The sequence below is a fragment of the Zophobas morio genome, unplaced genomic scaffold (assembly GCF_036711695.1).
Source record: "Zophobas morio isolate AGI-343-1 ecotype UQ-CSIRO unplaced genomic scaffold, CSIRO_AGI_Zmor_V1 ptg000014l, whole genome shotgun sequence".
In the NCBI taxonomy this organism is placed as follows: domain Eukaryota; kingdom Metazoa; phylum Arthropoda; class Insecta; order Coleoptera; family Tenebrionidae; genus Zophobas; species Zophobas morio.
This window is the reverse complement of record NW_026972119.1, coordinates 866529-882460: the sequence shown is the minus strand read 5'-3', so window position 1 is coordinate 882460 and position 15932 is coordinate 866529. Positions and strand designations below refer to the sequence as shown.

The following is a 15932-nucleotide window of genomic DNA, read 5'->3' as shown; positions in this document are numbered from 1 at the left end:
ATTGTCATTTATATTCTGAGTTAGTGGTAACATGTTATTATACTGAATTCATTTTTTTCGGAACTGTAGGTCCTTTCGGGAAAAAACCCAAAGAGGATTCGTACACCACAAGTATGGGAGTTTATTACTGTATAATATTTAAATCAATTTAAAATATAAATCTTTGAAATGACGTCATTAAGTTGTTGGTGGAGATGATTAACCACATTTTGGTTAACGCTTAACCATCTAGATGATACTCCCAATATACGTGGGAAATTTCACGACAATCGGTCCACTACAGAGTACTTTTTTCGTACTCTAGGGGTCATGAAATGTCGAGTAAACATAAAAGTGGCCATTCGTCCGATGGATTTCATCACTTAACTTACGCTGAGGAACTAAAACTTGGTAACGCTATGTATTTAGTAAAGGTGGAGCTCAAATACCTAATGGTGCTTTCGGCTTTTTCACTTAAAAAAATGTTGGTCAAAAACACAAACTCAAGGACGCAAAAGTAATTTTTTTCACTAGCAGCCATAAAGCATGCATATGTCGATTTGTTTAGAGGTAGCAAAGTCCAACTTGTGCGCCCAAGGTTCAAAAAGATTAAGGTTATGTACGAAATACTTAATGTAATTATTTCTTAAAATGAATGAATGTATGCAACTAGAGGGTATTCTATGGCAACTACTATTACTTGAGTACATGCATGGTAGTTGGTACATAGTGGAAGATAACATTAACAGAGATAATGGAGATACGACAGCTAGCAAAATTCTACTTCAGCGACGATATTCCTCTTTTTCTGAAAGTAGATTAAAAGCACATTTTCTGAGGTCCCAGCGATCTGCTTCTTTGTACTCTGCATAAACTTTCATATAAACGCTTTTGGATTATTTTTTCGACAATAGCTTTTCTTGGAAATTTTGCGCCTCCCCTCTTAGTTCTGGAGACGTGCATTGTTCAATTTCGATCACGTTCTGTTCTGCGGACACTATTAAGAAAATTCGTGAAATGCTGCTGTCATCAAAAATTTTCAAATGTCAAACAACAACAATAATGTCACTTCATCAGTGACTACTATGATGTAAATTTTTGTGAACTTAAACATTTTTCATAAAAAACTGAAGATTCATTTTTTCAATTTATTGTCTTTTACAGTTTCTACTCTGCTTCATGCCTGCTAATGAAAAAATAGTGTATTAACCACGGTTGTAAAGCCACTTCTAGACCTCGCGCTTTAGAGCCCCCGTCTACACTGCGCGTCTCGGGTTTAGCTTTGCGACTTTGGCTAATAATATACTATTTCGACACCTGATTACAAAAAGTGACAAGTGAGTCCAAAAAAGTAACACTTCATGGACGTGATCGGTGACATAAAACGATTAGATTTGTAATGGTCGACTAAAAAATATATTAATAGCCTTACTACTTTAACAATTCTCTTCAAAACATTGGTGAGATGGAAATTAGAATATGCAAATATTGTTTGGTCACCAATATACCACATTCATATCTGGACATTAGAGAATGTATAGCGACGCTTTGCAAAATTTGCATTTTACACTAATTTGGGTAGTTACGAGTACCCTCCCAGAGGTTATCCTAACTGTGTAGTTTTACAGTTCGTCCAATTTTCTACATTAAAAAGTAGACGGTACATGTTTGCAATTAAATTTTTGGGTCTAGTTGATAGCATCATATCGATTCTCCTGTTTTGTGTCGAGAATTTTTGCTAAGAGACACATCTACATATAGAAGAATGACAAGGAAAAATACCATAAATTACAGGGTATGTTCTATTTGAAAAAACGAAAAATCGATATTTAAAATTTGTATAGTTTTATAATTTCTTAACTGTATTTTAAAACTTCATTTAATTAATACCACAATAAACTGCGTACTTTTATTTATCCTTAATTTTTACCCTATTACGATATTTCTGTGAACCCTTCCATTCACACAAAAATTTCAAGAAATTTGAACTAACGTGGCAACGTCGTCATATAGAAAAATATATGGAGTGTATCATTTAAAAAAACTAAGTTTTGTGTTATGCCTCAAAAACACAACACCTTGCATAGTTAAAAATAATTTTAGAGTATAGTCCTCAAAACCGTACTATGAGGGACATGGAATTCTGGGCACTCTGTTCTTGTCATTTCAAAAAATGTCAATGTAAATGCATCTTTGGCGTCAATATGATTGATATTTTCGAAAAAACTGTCAAATTAGCTTTGAAATATATTAATTGGTTCGACATGCCAGCTGTATCAATTTTTAACAAATCTCGAGCAGTAGCTGCGTGTTAATATAATTAAAACAAATTTAATAAAACTTCGACTTTGTCAGTGTCAAAATGAGAAATACGCCAAACATTAAAAGCGTGGTTATGAATAGCTAAGGTCTGGTTTAGAAATTTTGACAATTGTGTGACACCTCTGCCCAGTTTTCCGTGTCCCTGATGGTACAACTTTCGTTTGTGGCTTTTTTTTCTATCTCTAATACTAATAACAATTCACCTCGCGCTTAGTGATTTACCCTGCATACTGAATTAAACGTCGAAAAACATCTCGAAAATACGAATTAATATGGAAATAAAAAAATATATTATAAGCTATCTGAATATGTTTAAAGGCATAATTAGTTGAACAAAGAAACATAAATTTAAAATCCAGTTTATATATTTGAAGATATGTTTTGGATAAACTCCAATGTACATATTATAAACAAATCGAGATATGTAAAATTCTTTCAAATGAAGAAACTATTTTTGTAGTGATGGGGATACTTCGAGTGGCAAAATTCTTTTAAATTCAGATAAAAGTTAATGCATTGTTTAATAAAACCACAGTGTTGGTAAATTTAGGAAATCATTTTTTCCCGATTTTCAGACACCTCAATTTAGACATAAAAAAGGTGGTTCGCTAACACACATGTTGTCACTGATATGTGCTTTCAAAGGAGTAATAATAAAACAGAATACATACCGACTACTAAATTTTCAATCAGTTTTACACAATGTGTAAGTATTTTACCTTGTTGAAATATTTACAACAGTGAAAACAAAAAAAAGAAACAAAGCAACCGCAAGCACTGAGGAGAACCTTGGACTAAAATTATCAAATTAATCTTCTCCTTTTATGAATATACCTCGAAAGATTGGTAGCACTGTCAGATCTAATCCTTTTAACGTAATTGAAACAGAAATTTAAAGGTAACTGTATTATGTCCTTCAAGGAAAATTGAATTAAAATTATGAGAAAGTTGCAAAACAAGGTTTACCTCTCTTGCGCCGAGTAATTATATTTAAGTGGATTCTTATGTGATAATTTTTAGTATTTATAGTACAAGAATTAATACAGGAAAAACTAAAGTTAAACTCTAAAGTTTTATGTCGTTACACTAATTAGCTTTATTAGGTATGGTGCACGTTTAAGACTCATTAAAGTAATAAATAATAAATTTACGTTTACTAACATCTGACGCAATAGTTGAACAAATATATCGAAATTTCGTTCTGATATTAATTAAATAGAGATTTCCAAGTTAAAATAACGATCAATCAAAATTAGCAGCAAGCTAGTGAGTTCGTACGCCAGCAACATAATATATTTTATATCGCTTGCAGGTATTGGATCTGATCTCTCTGTTTGTTATTTGGTTCAGTTGAATCCGAATCGGATGAATAATTACTTTACTACTGTATTATTTTGATTGTGAATTAGTCTTGTCAGAAATAAAAAATGGAAGAGCTTGTGATAAATGAACCGTTTCTGAAATATAATCGAAAATCAGCGATTGTAATTTATATTCGCGGTATTTTTAGCACTGTAACAGTCAGAATAAAAGTAATTCATTAACTAACTGTTGTTGGTTCAAGTTTGTAATTTTTATTTTAGGTAGCATGCCAACAAATATCGCTGTTCTGAAATGAAATACCAATTTAGTAAAAGTTGTTGCCATAACATAGAGAGAGTAATTACAGTTGCTCTTAGTTGGTTTTGTACACACATTACAAATTAATTAGAAGCAGATTAGTCGAATGTAACCGATTTCACTAACACACACTCCATTACGAAAAGTAATCAGTTGGAAACTAACCTAAATGAGTTTTAATTGTATACTGATCAATGGAAACATTATGAATTGGTTCTAAACAAACAAAGTTTAAATCACCTTATAATGGCCCAAATCTGTTACGGAACAACTGAGGACTGCTTCTCTTCCAATTGCAACTGTCACATTTTTAATGGGACCAGCGAAATCAGGACTTTCCACAGAAAATTTCAATGGAGTGCTCGGTCCTGCCGTTAAATCCTCGACTGAAAAAAGAAAAGTAAAATTAAGTTTTGTGATTTTCCGCTAAAAACAAATTTAAAGAGGTGTTATAAGGAAATATTGCCTTTGTTTATTCTTGTAGCAAATAGTATGTTTAAGGAATATGTTTTTTTAAATATTTTTCAGAGTTAAATAGGTATAACATATTAAAAATATACGAGATAATTTTAGACTACAAAATACCCTAATAAACAAGTAGGTACTGGACACTAAACATAGCACCGATCCTAATATTCATATTACTTATTTTTATTTTTAAAGACAAACTATTGAAACCTGAAATACCTGCAGATTATTTAATAGACAATTGGCCTAAGGGTAGTAAGACAGAACTTCCCTCGCCCCTAAGCTACAATCCGGCATAATTCCTTGGCGAATTTAATTTTTACATGATAACCTTAGTATCTAAGTTGAAATAAAAATATGTGTGTAGGATCACAATAAGCGTACCAAAACATGCTATACATATGTTTCAAGTGAGTTCTTCAGTACAGATAAAATTTTCCTATGACACCACCAACAGCAAGGACACGTTTTCAATTGTGACATACTAAAAGTAAGAGTACTATATTCCCAAATTTTTGGCAAAATGAAGTGAGCCTTCTTAATTTGATAAAAAATGTCTCATTTATTAATTTTTTTGGCACTTTTTTGAAAACACTGATCAACCACAGGTAGTACTTTCCAGATTTTAGATATGCTTAATTTGGCAACCTTTTGAGATGATGTCATCAATTTTTTGAAATGGAATAAACGGATAAACTTTGATTAACGATTTACCATGCTTACAATTACTTCAAAAAGTTTTCAAGATTTCAGAGTATCCGGTTTTGCAGTTTCCAATTCAGTTTGCAACGTTCAGATTTTTTTTTCAAAAATTCGGATATTTAGGGTAAACATTAAACAAATGCAGGAGTACCTATCTATTGTATAAAACTTAAATCAGATTTACTTTTGTAAATTGAAGATGACATAATTCTGTTGTTGGTAGGGATGATTGGTCAACTTTTAGTGAGCGGTATACCTTCTACAGGATGTTTCTCAAATACAAGTACATATTAAATTTTACAACAATCGGTCCGGCAGTTTCAGAGATTATCTATCTAATAAAAATCGATACAGACAGACAGATAACCAATAACAGACGACAGACGACAGAAGACAGACGATCGACGGCAGAAGACATGCGACAGACAACAGACGATAGAGAGACGGAAACGGGAGACCTATTTCTTCATACTTTAGGAGACAAGCTACTAATGGTTAAAAATACAAAAACTAAAGAGTACTTCAAATGCTTTGTTTTGTTTGCTTCTTTACAATGCGGTTGAAAAAGTCAGGACAGATATTTTTAATGGAGCATTTTCCTTTTTATAGATGTTTTGAAGTCTCCCGTTTCTGTTTCTCTATCAGTCGTTTGTAGTCTATTGTCTTCGATATATATTCTACAGATTCTCTCCGGAACTACCCGACCGATTGTTGTCAAGTTTTATATATACTGTATTTTTTGCTTCTCGAGCGTAAGCTAAGAAAGTATTGTAATAGAGTCCACCAAGCGACTTGCTACTTTCATGTTTTTTCAACGTTTCAGGACCAATATAGGTCTTTTTGTTTGTCTGCCGTCTGCTATCTCTGTTGCCCCCCGTTGTCTGTCCACGTCTGTATTGATTGTTATTAGACAGATAATCTTCGAAACTACCGGATCAACTGTTGTCAAATTATGTATGCACATTAGATGTCCTGTAAAACACCAACAAAAATTTGTTTGATCAGCCCCACAAACAATTGAAGTGACGATCTCCAACTTTTACAACAGTAAATGTTATTTAAATTTTATAAAATACTTTTGCATGTGATATATGAATCCTTTATGAGTTTCGTTTATGTGCTTTCCCCTAATCATGACGTCATCCTACAGTTTTGCCGATTAATGTTATTTAACTTATATTTTACCCTTGTTATCCAGATGTTAGGAAAAAAAATCAGAAGTATTACACTGCGTCCATCCAAATTGATATCCGTGCTCTTGCTAAAATGTTGATGACGTCATGACAAAATTTTGGAATTGAAAAATTAGCTTGAAACAAGAGCATAGCATTCTTATTTACCTCTACTTTAACATACTTCAGAGGCGAGAAAAGATCGGTGTAAACATTTTCATTCTGCAGAAACAATCAAGCGCACTATAGTTGAGCGTTACACTGTATAATTAATTAGATAAAGCATAGTGACATAAGGACGGATGAATTTTAAAAATCATTTTAGTAATACTGGTCGTAGTATTTGTAACAATAAACATACAACTCGTGAGTACTTTTACAAAATTAAAAAATACAATCCGGTAACACCTTATTTGTAATACCAACCGATGAAACTGAACTTAATTGTGAAACAACAATACAAATCAACAATTTTGGTTACATTTGAATTAACTGAAAATGTTAATGATTAACTTTGAAAATCGAAAAATTATATGGGCCACACTAATCGACTTGAGCAAGGCCTTTGACTGTGTAAGTCACGAATTATTATTGCTATAAAAGCTGAAATTTTACGGAATTTGAGGTTTGACGTAAAGTGGCCGTCACAATAAGCTGAACGCCTCAAGCGCTCAATAAACCCCTAACCACAGCTTATAGATGCCATAAAGTTGGGCCGAATGCCGCGTACCATTCACTTAGTACTGAAATAAGAAATATGCTGTACCCAAATAGTGGAGAATAATAAAAATTATAACCATCCTAATCACTTCAATGAGTGGAAGCACGACCGCGCCCCAGGCAGCATTCGGTAAAATTTGACGGCCACTATACCAACTGTTATCGTCCTATTTAAGAAATATAGTCCGAACAGACTACGAAAGCAATACATATTCAAAGCTTAAGACGATTAATATTAGCGTGCTACGAGGATCAATGTTTGGGCCATTTTTTTTTCTTGTATTTATGATTGATTTTCCTGAATACTCCTGTTCTATGAAGACCATTCTATTTGCAGATGAAACCACTATAATTAATAGTGCAACCACAGTGGATGAAGTTAAAACCAAAGGGAATATTGCATCAAACAACACTTTGATTTTGTTATCACATAATGGTTTATCTATGAACAAAGAAAAAAGTCAATCTATAGTGTTTTCATTGAAGTCGGAACAAGTTATAGGATTTGAAACAGTCATGTTTTTCGGTCTACATCTGGATAAAAAAATTACATGGGAAGGCCACGTTAATCATCAGGCTAAAAAATTAAACTCCATTCTTTTCAACTGCGAAAATTAGTTCTGTTTTGCTCATTAGAATCTGTACATTTTTATGGGGTAATTTCTTTAGTACCATACGAATATTTAAAATTCAGAAAAAAGTTGATTTGTAAAATTAATTCAATAAATGCTTTTAACATTTTTTCAATCTCCAAATCTATATACGTTCACTGCCTTCTTTGTATATCTAGTATAGTTCAATATATACTTTTGAAAATCAACCCAAACTCTAACAATAATTGCTACAGTACAAGAAACCGCGGTCAATTAACTATTCCTAATTGCCGTTTGCTAAGTCGGTAAACTTCATCTCTGTAGAAATATTTAATGTTCTACCATATACTGTCAAATGTCGTCAAAGAAATTGCTTTAAAAGTAGAATTAAAACAATGCAGCAATAACATTTTTATTGTATTAGCGACTTTATAGACTTTTGTGCTGACGGAAATTTAATGTAGACGTTTCAAGTGTTTATGAATCTATATATGTATACGTCTTGTGTACATTTTTACTTCCCGAGCGTAAGCGAAGAAAGTATTGTAATCGAGTCCTACTTTTACGTTTATTCGACCTTTCATGCCCCTAGAGTACGCAGAAATAGGTCGCCCGTTTCCGTCTGTCTGTCTGTCTGTCCGTCTGTCCATCCGTTTGCCGTCCTGGTTTTTATTAGACAGATAATCTCCGAAAGTACTGAGTCGATTGTTGTCAAATTTTGCATTTACATTAGGAATATTGTGCAGGTGGTAAAACGCTAACCAAAAGTTGTCTAATCATCCTCATCACTAGAGAGCGGATTTTATGAAATTTGCATATCCCTTATTTTTTGCATATGTCTTGATATTTAATATGTGAACGAATCATGTTAATTAAAATTGAATACAGCTATAAAACTGCATATTTACATATATTTGCCTTCTGCTGCATATTTCACGTAATGGGTGCATATTTTGCATTTTTGTCAAATTTTGTGTAATTTGAAAAAAAAAAAAATGTTGTCATTCTATCGGCATTTATCTAGGAAGACGAAATTTCATGAATCATATTGCAAATATTGTCTTGAGCTTCAAATAACTAGGAAAGGTTTGGGTTTTTATTATTATTATTATTATTATTATTATTATTAATAGTCTTTCAACAGGCTAGGGCCCCTTTAGTGAAAGACATACATGTGAAAAAGGACACAAAAAAAAAAAAGAAAGAAAAAGGAGAGAAACAGAATACATGAAAGTGAGTGCAGGATAGTAGCTACCATTATAATTTGTAACAGATTTTGATATCACGAGTTGTGCAATTGAAGATATCCACCTCGTTTTCTATATGCATATAGTTTCTTATCATCTGATAGAGGGGTGACGCTTTAGTACCATTGGTTTTTGGTCGTGGTGCCTCTAAGACTGAACTAAATCTCAAGTTAGTTCCGCAGACTTTGAAGTACAAAAGGTTCAGAATATCTTCACAATCTACTACTGAATGTATAATATTGTGCAACAACATAAGAGAGGCAATATTCCGGCGGCATAATAAACTTTGTATTTTAAAGCGTTTGAGATATACATCATTTGGAATACCTCTAGGAGGATACACACCATCATCTAGGAAACTTAAGAACTTCAAGAATCTGCGTTGAACTTTTTCTAATGCCGAAATGTGTAATTATATATGGGACTCCACACAACCGATGAATACTCTTGGCGTGAACGAACATAAGTGAAAAACAGAAGTGACAAAACTTCTTTGTCTTGTATAGCACTCGAGTTGCGGATGACGAGACCTAGAGACCTATACGCCAAGGCTGAAACATTCTCAATATGTTTGTCAAACTTTAACTTTCTGTCGAAGGTGACACCAAGATCACAGATGTATTCTGGTCGTTCTAGTATAGAATCATCAATTGTGTAATTGTAGAACAAAAATGTTACCTTTCTGAAATAGGATTTAACAAAACATTTATCTTTGTTTAGAAGGAGTTCGTTACTGACTGACCAGTTATACAATCTGTTTCGATTATTCTGAAGACGTACACAGTCATTTATTGTTTTAACTTCGCAGATTAGTTTGAGATCGTCAGCATACATAAGATACTCTACATCAATTTGTTGTCCAACGTCATCTATGTAGATATTGAATAGTAAAGGACCCAACACAGACCTCTGGGGTACCCCCGAGGTTTGACGAAACTTGCTAGAGTAAAAGCCCTGATAATACACATACTGATATCTTTCATATAGATATGATGTGAAGAGATTAATCAAGTTATTCGAGAAACCAAAAGAATGTAATTTAAGCAATAAAATTCTATGATTTATGTGATCAAACGCCTTAGAAAAATCTGTATATATGCAGTCCACCTGACTACGCTGATCTAAATAGTCTGAAATAAACTGTGTTTTTAAAAATAAGTTTGTGGTTGTTCACTTTCCCTTTCTAAAACCATGTTGATTTGAAGACAAATAAGTGGAAACGTGATTACATATTCGAGAATGAAGAAGGATTTCAAATATTTTTGCAAAATTGTTAATAATTGTGATTGGACGATAATTTGTTATGTCACTTGTGCTATTTTTCTTATGAACAGGTGTAATGCGTGATAGTTTCCACTTTTCTGGAAAAATAGATGTTCTTAATATCAAATTAAAACTAACAGACGACTGTTCACATAAAACTGACGCACAATCACGAATGAGAAATGAGGGAATAGCATCTGGACCAGCTGTCAAAGTTGGCTTAAGTTTTTTAATCGAATTGCAAATTTCTCTGGAATCAACATTTTTAACATATAAGATGTTTTTATTTAGACTACTTAAGTTTTCCTCAAATACTACAGAGTTGGTGTTATTATCTTGTTTGAATGATTTAACAAACGATTCAGCAAACGCATTCACTATATCTTCTGGTGACGTTAAATCGCTGTCATTATATTTCATCACATTGGGTATTCCGTGCTGTTTCGTTTTGTTTTTAATAAAAGCCCAAAATTGTTTTGGATTTATTTTTATTTCTTCTGTAATTCGTCGTAAATAATTTTTATGGGCATTTCTAATTAAATTTTTTACTTTATTGCGGTACATTTTAAATATTTCAAAAGATACAAGTGATTTATCATTTTTGTACTTTATCCAAGCTTTGTGTTTTTGTTTAAGATTAACTATAATTTCTTTGTTAAACCATTCTGGGTAATTTCTGGTTGGCTGCCTTTTCTTGGGCACAAAAAAATTGAAGATTTTATACAACTTGTCATAAAGTAATTCAACAGCCCTGTTTACATCTGTTATGGAATTTAGAAAAGAAAAGTCAGTTTCTACTATGTTGCGACATAAGGATGGAAAATCAGCTTTTTTAAAATTAAATTCGCCACCATTTCTGGTGCGAATGTGTGCTAACTTATTTTTTACATTTTTTACAGTAATCTCTAAGGCACGATGATGCACATCTTCTGAAGTTAGTATTTCTTCTGAGTGGATTACCGAGCATTCGACATCGCATAAAACTAAATCTAAGACTCGCGCATCTAAATTGGTGGCAAAATTTTTCTGAGAAAGCCCAAAGAAATTACAAAAGTTGTCACAGGCGTTATAAATATTTGACGAAGCAGTATTTCTTGAATAACAATTAAGGAATTCGGGTATATTAAAATCACATAATACAAGCAGGTTCGAGTTAAAGTTAATATTAGCAGACATTAAGCATTCAAAAAGAGAAGAATAATCATGGACACCACAAGAAGGATGAATATATAAGACAATAACATAAAGAAATTTATACCCCAGTCTTATTTTTGCTGCTAATATGTCTATTAGTTTCAGGTCGGTAAATTGACGAGAAACTTGCACTGGATCTATTACTGTTATTTGTACCTCTTTGTGAGCTGCAATAAGCACACCTCCACCTCTTCGCATTGATGTTACGCTAAAGTCACGATCTTTTCTGAAAACATTGTACATTTTTGTATCAAAATACTCACCATTGAAGGAGCTAGAGTTTAGCCAAGTTTCTGTCAAAATTAATATATCAAAGTGAGACATCGCACTAGAGTTTATGAGAATCTCTGAAGCCTTTGTATTCATACCTCTAACATTTTGGTAGTATACGTGGATATTTTGAGTACTACTATTATTAATGGACGAAGCAGAATGAGAATTATTACGTGGGATCTCATAAGGGGTGGTTAATTGCTATTTAACAGATAATATGCTTGACTTGAAATCAGATTGGGCTTTTTGATAAGCATGACATTTACTGAAATCCCACACTGTATGATCAACGCTAAGATTAGTCTGATGTTTTGTATTTAAAGATGTACAGTTAACGCACTGTAACACCTCAGTCTTATGTAACAAGTGCATTTGTACGAGTGCACGTGCAACCCCAAAAAGGTCATTGTCGCGAGCTGATTTGTCTCGGCTGTTCATCATGGGTCGAAATTCTTGTTAATGACCCCTTAAAAATCACTTCTTCCGAACCTTCCCAGAAAATCCCAACAAATAGATCCATATACTTCCTTTGTCCCATCTAGCTATATCCCGTCCTCTCTGCATGTGGCACTGGACCCTCGGGTTAACTTTATAGTACCACATGTACGATCTTTTCCGAGGGAGTCGTTAAAAAAGTAAATTGAGTTTCAAGCGTGCCTAGCCCTTTTGTCGAATTTCAAGAAACGGCGCAGTTTTATAGCGACCATGATGGATGGGGACAGAGGCAGAGAAGGGCTTTGTTTGAGAGATCCCGTTATCGAAATGGCATGATGCGATTCCTCACTTTGTAAATAATTGTGTACAGATGTTTTGAGAAAACAAAAGGTTAGAAAGTCGGATGGATGACGGACATAGATCTAGCCTACCACAGGTGGAATAAAGTTTGCAGTTCCACCTGTGAGAAACAGCCGAGTCACAAGTAAAAGAACGTTTGATGGGTTCGAGATCTATGTCTGGCTATCCTAGTTAAGTCGCGAGCCAGTGGCCACTCCAAAAAGCTGTTCGATAGTGTTATGTTATACTGTAATTGCTATTGTTAGGGAATTTTGATAAGAATATGTAAATCGACGGCGATTTGAGCGGTTTTGCTGGTATAGACGAGAGAGAACGAGAAGGCACTTCTTTCCAACACAGGAGGTTTCATGCCATTGGTTTTTCTTTGTTAGCCCCTTTGACGCCGGGTGGAGTCTCCACTCTGGGCGAAATTATAAAAGAGTAGTTTTGTCAATTTTTGTCAGTTCTCTGGTCGGGATTTTGTAGTGTGCACCTCGTTCCTTCTCGTCGCGTTCTTTGTTTTAAATTTTGCTTGAAAGTGTCTTAGTGTTCATTTTTGGTTCAGTGTTAAATTTTCATTTGCGTTATTTTCTAAATTTGTGGAAGTCACCGCGAGCGGTGATCCACTTGTTCATTTTGGTTTTCTTGTGTAAATTTTTGATTAATTCATTAGTGTGTGTAAATAAATAAGGGTGACCGATTTTCAACTACGTTGGACTTTCTTTTTGCGGACTTTGCGGCCAACCCTTTCGTTTAAAATAATAGTGCATTGAAACAGCGGTACTAGTGAGTGACTCCGTGCCCTCGAGCAGCGAAAAGGGAAGTTTCGAAAGGTAAGAGAATTCCCATTTTTCTGTGATGTGTGATTAACACTTCTCAGGTAGAAGACCAGATAAAAACACGCTACCCGATTAAAGATAGTTTAATTTTTCAAAATATTATTTTTTTTATATAACTCACGTCCCAGCCTTGTTAGGCTGGTTACACTTACATTCCTTGACATTGTGAGATCCAGAACATTTGGGGCATATTGGAAGTTTGTTAGAACATTGTTTATAGTAATGATGGTAGCCACAACACTGGTAAAACAATTTTATATCAATGGCGTCATAAACAATACAATCATCATAGCCAACAATGAGGTAGCCATTTTTTATTATATTGTTATATGTAGCAATATTCACTTCTATGGTTGCCTGAAATCGTTTATTGTCTTTTCTTAAGGGTGTTATTTTCTCAACTTTGCAATAAGGTTCTCCTACAAAAAGATATCCGTTTTGGTGTATGATGTAATCAGATAGGTCATCAGTTGTGATTTCTTTATCAGTTATTCCTACAACTCTAATTCGGGGATTTATAACAGGTAGTTGCTTAATTGTATATTTTTCACCCAGAGTATCTTTAGCGACTTTGTGCAATTTTTTCGGTGTCCAGGTTTTTATCACAGCGGACAATTAGGCTTCCATTACGAGCAGTTTTAGTATTTCTTATGGAAGCACCAGTTTTTACTGGATCAACGTTGCGTAATATTTCCGATTTAGTTGTGGCTACACTTTGCGATTGATCTTTAGGTTGAAATATGATAGATGTTGTTTGTTTAACAGCACTGGCATAAGTAACGGTTTCCTCGTTTTTTATGGATTTTTCCGCAAGTGAATCTTTTAACTCATTAAACTGTGACTGGAAAGATGATGTTAGTTCGCTTTTGAAATTTTCAAAATGGGCTTGCATATCACTGAATAGATTTAATATTCGTAGATAAATTACCTAAGTGAGACTTCTCTACAATTTCACAGCTGGTTTTGCACCCATCACACAAAAAAAAAGAGATGTTTGCTTTTTTCTAAGACCTTAAAATCGGATTCCGTAAGATTTACACAGGAATAGTGAAACCACTTATTGCAAGTGCCTTCACAACCAACCAAGCCATCTTTTTTATTTGATCTGCATTTGCTACATTGCGACATTGTAATTTTTCACCGGTATTTTCATGAATAAGATGGGAATATCGACATGGAACAAAGCAGTTGGTACTTACTAACGATATACGAAAAAGTGTCTCCAGCAAGAAGCGGCACGATATCGGTTATACAGAAAAACGCCAGCTCACAAATAGGTCCAATAAGCGGTAATGAATAATAATAAAAAAGAAAACATATTGTTACGTCTGCACCAAATGAAGAGTGCTAGGGAATACACCTCTCGTCCATAGGACAGAAGGAATCAACGTTATGGTAGTTTGGAGAAACCGCTGGGTGTTTTAAGCCATCCTTCCAGGTAAATTCGCGCCCTAATTACTTTTGGAAATACGTTCATTTCCAATATTTTTGTTCGTTACTTCAGTGTATTAATGGTATGTTTTGTGGTGGTCGTTATCCTATTATTTTCCATCGTGAGTTTACATTGAAAGGATTTAAAGCGATACAGGATTGTCAATATGTCGAAGATGACTCAAATTATTTTATGGATTAAACCTATTCCTGAACTTATTCTTCAAGAATAAACTGTGGACGTAGTACGCAGTTTTTCTATTTACAAATACATACTTTAGAATCACCGGAAAAACTTTTGTCAGAATATTGCGAAAAATATTTAAAAATAAATTGTTACCAAAATAGTAATTAATTAGTGGATTACTACTATTTTTTAATTTGTTCTGTTTATATTTATTTTTTAGTATAAGAATATTATCATTAAAAATGTGATTTATGTGTTAGTGAGATGTAATTAAACACTTTGCAATGTGATTTATGTATTTTTTGTAATAAAACGTAAGCTCGGTAAACCTGTTTTTGTAATTTGTAAATAAATTTAGTTCGCTTATTAAGCTTTTTTTTTTTTATTTTTGGTGCATATGCAACTGCATATCTCTGCATATATTAAGAAAGTTCCTGCATATTTGCATAAATTTGGTGCATATCATATGATCATATTTCCCAAAATTTTGCTGCATATTTTCCGCTCTCTACTCATCACTAAAGCGATGATGTCACTTCAAAATTGTACATAGTAAATGGGTTTTACGTTGTATAAAATAACATAGTCACACACATGTAATTTATGACGCCGTGTTGAGTTTTTACCCAAAACGTCCAGATTTAAAAAAAAAACATAATTAAAAACAACATTTTGCAATTTGATTTGAATTTGCAAAATCAAATGTTTCGAAATCTTGCAGATGTTTTAAAATTATCATAACCATGATAAATTTGTAATCAAAATATATTTACTTATCTCCTCCAAAAAATTGATGGCGTCAGCTCAAAATTTTGCCAAATAAATCATATCTAAAATGTACAAAATATGATGAGTCTATACTTCTGATTTATCATTGCATTAATATTTTTTGAATTTACTTCTAGAGGGTGACACAAAAAATTAATGAATGCGTGAATTTATTTTATTGATTTAATCAGGAACTATAAAACCGAATGCTTTGAAATCTGTTGGGATGTTTTAAAGTTATCATAAGCATCGGAAATTTTTGATGAAAATGTATTTGCTCGTCCCCCCTAAAAAATTGACGTCATGTTAAAATTTTGCCGAATAAATCCTATCTATTGGAAGGTACAATGGGCCCAAAGGCGAGGCCTAAGTGCCGGCTG

At 33.4% G+C, this 15932-nt stretch overlaps 1 protein-coding gene across 7 annotated transcripts in view; it reads right to left on the bottom strand.

The window, feature by feature from the left end:
• The window catches only part of LOC135129139 (lachesin-like), a 252154-nt gene that overhangs the window by 194677 nt on the left and 41545 nt on the right, over positions 1-15932 (bottom strand). For 6 of the 7 annotated variants that reach the window (XM_064056226.1, XM_064056224.1, XM_064056227.1 and 3 more), the window contains exon 3: positions 4162-4307. The exons of the other annotated variant lie outside the window; for it this stretch is intronic. In XM_064056226.1, the coding sequence (XP_063912296.1) occupies positions 4162-4307 (146 nt within the window). The remainder of the gene's footprint in view (positions 1-4161; positions 4308-15932) is intronic. 7 annotated transcript variants of the gene reach the window in all.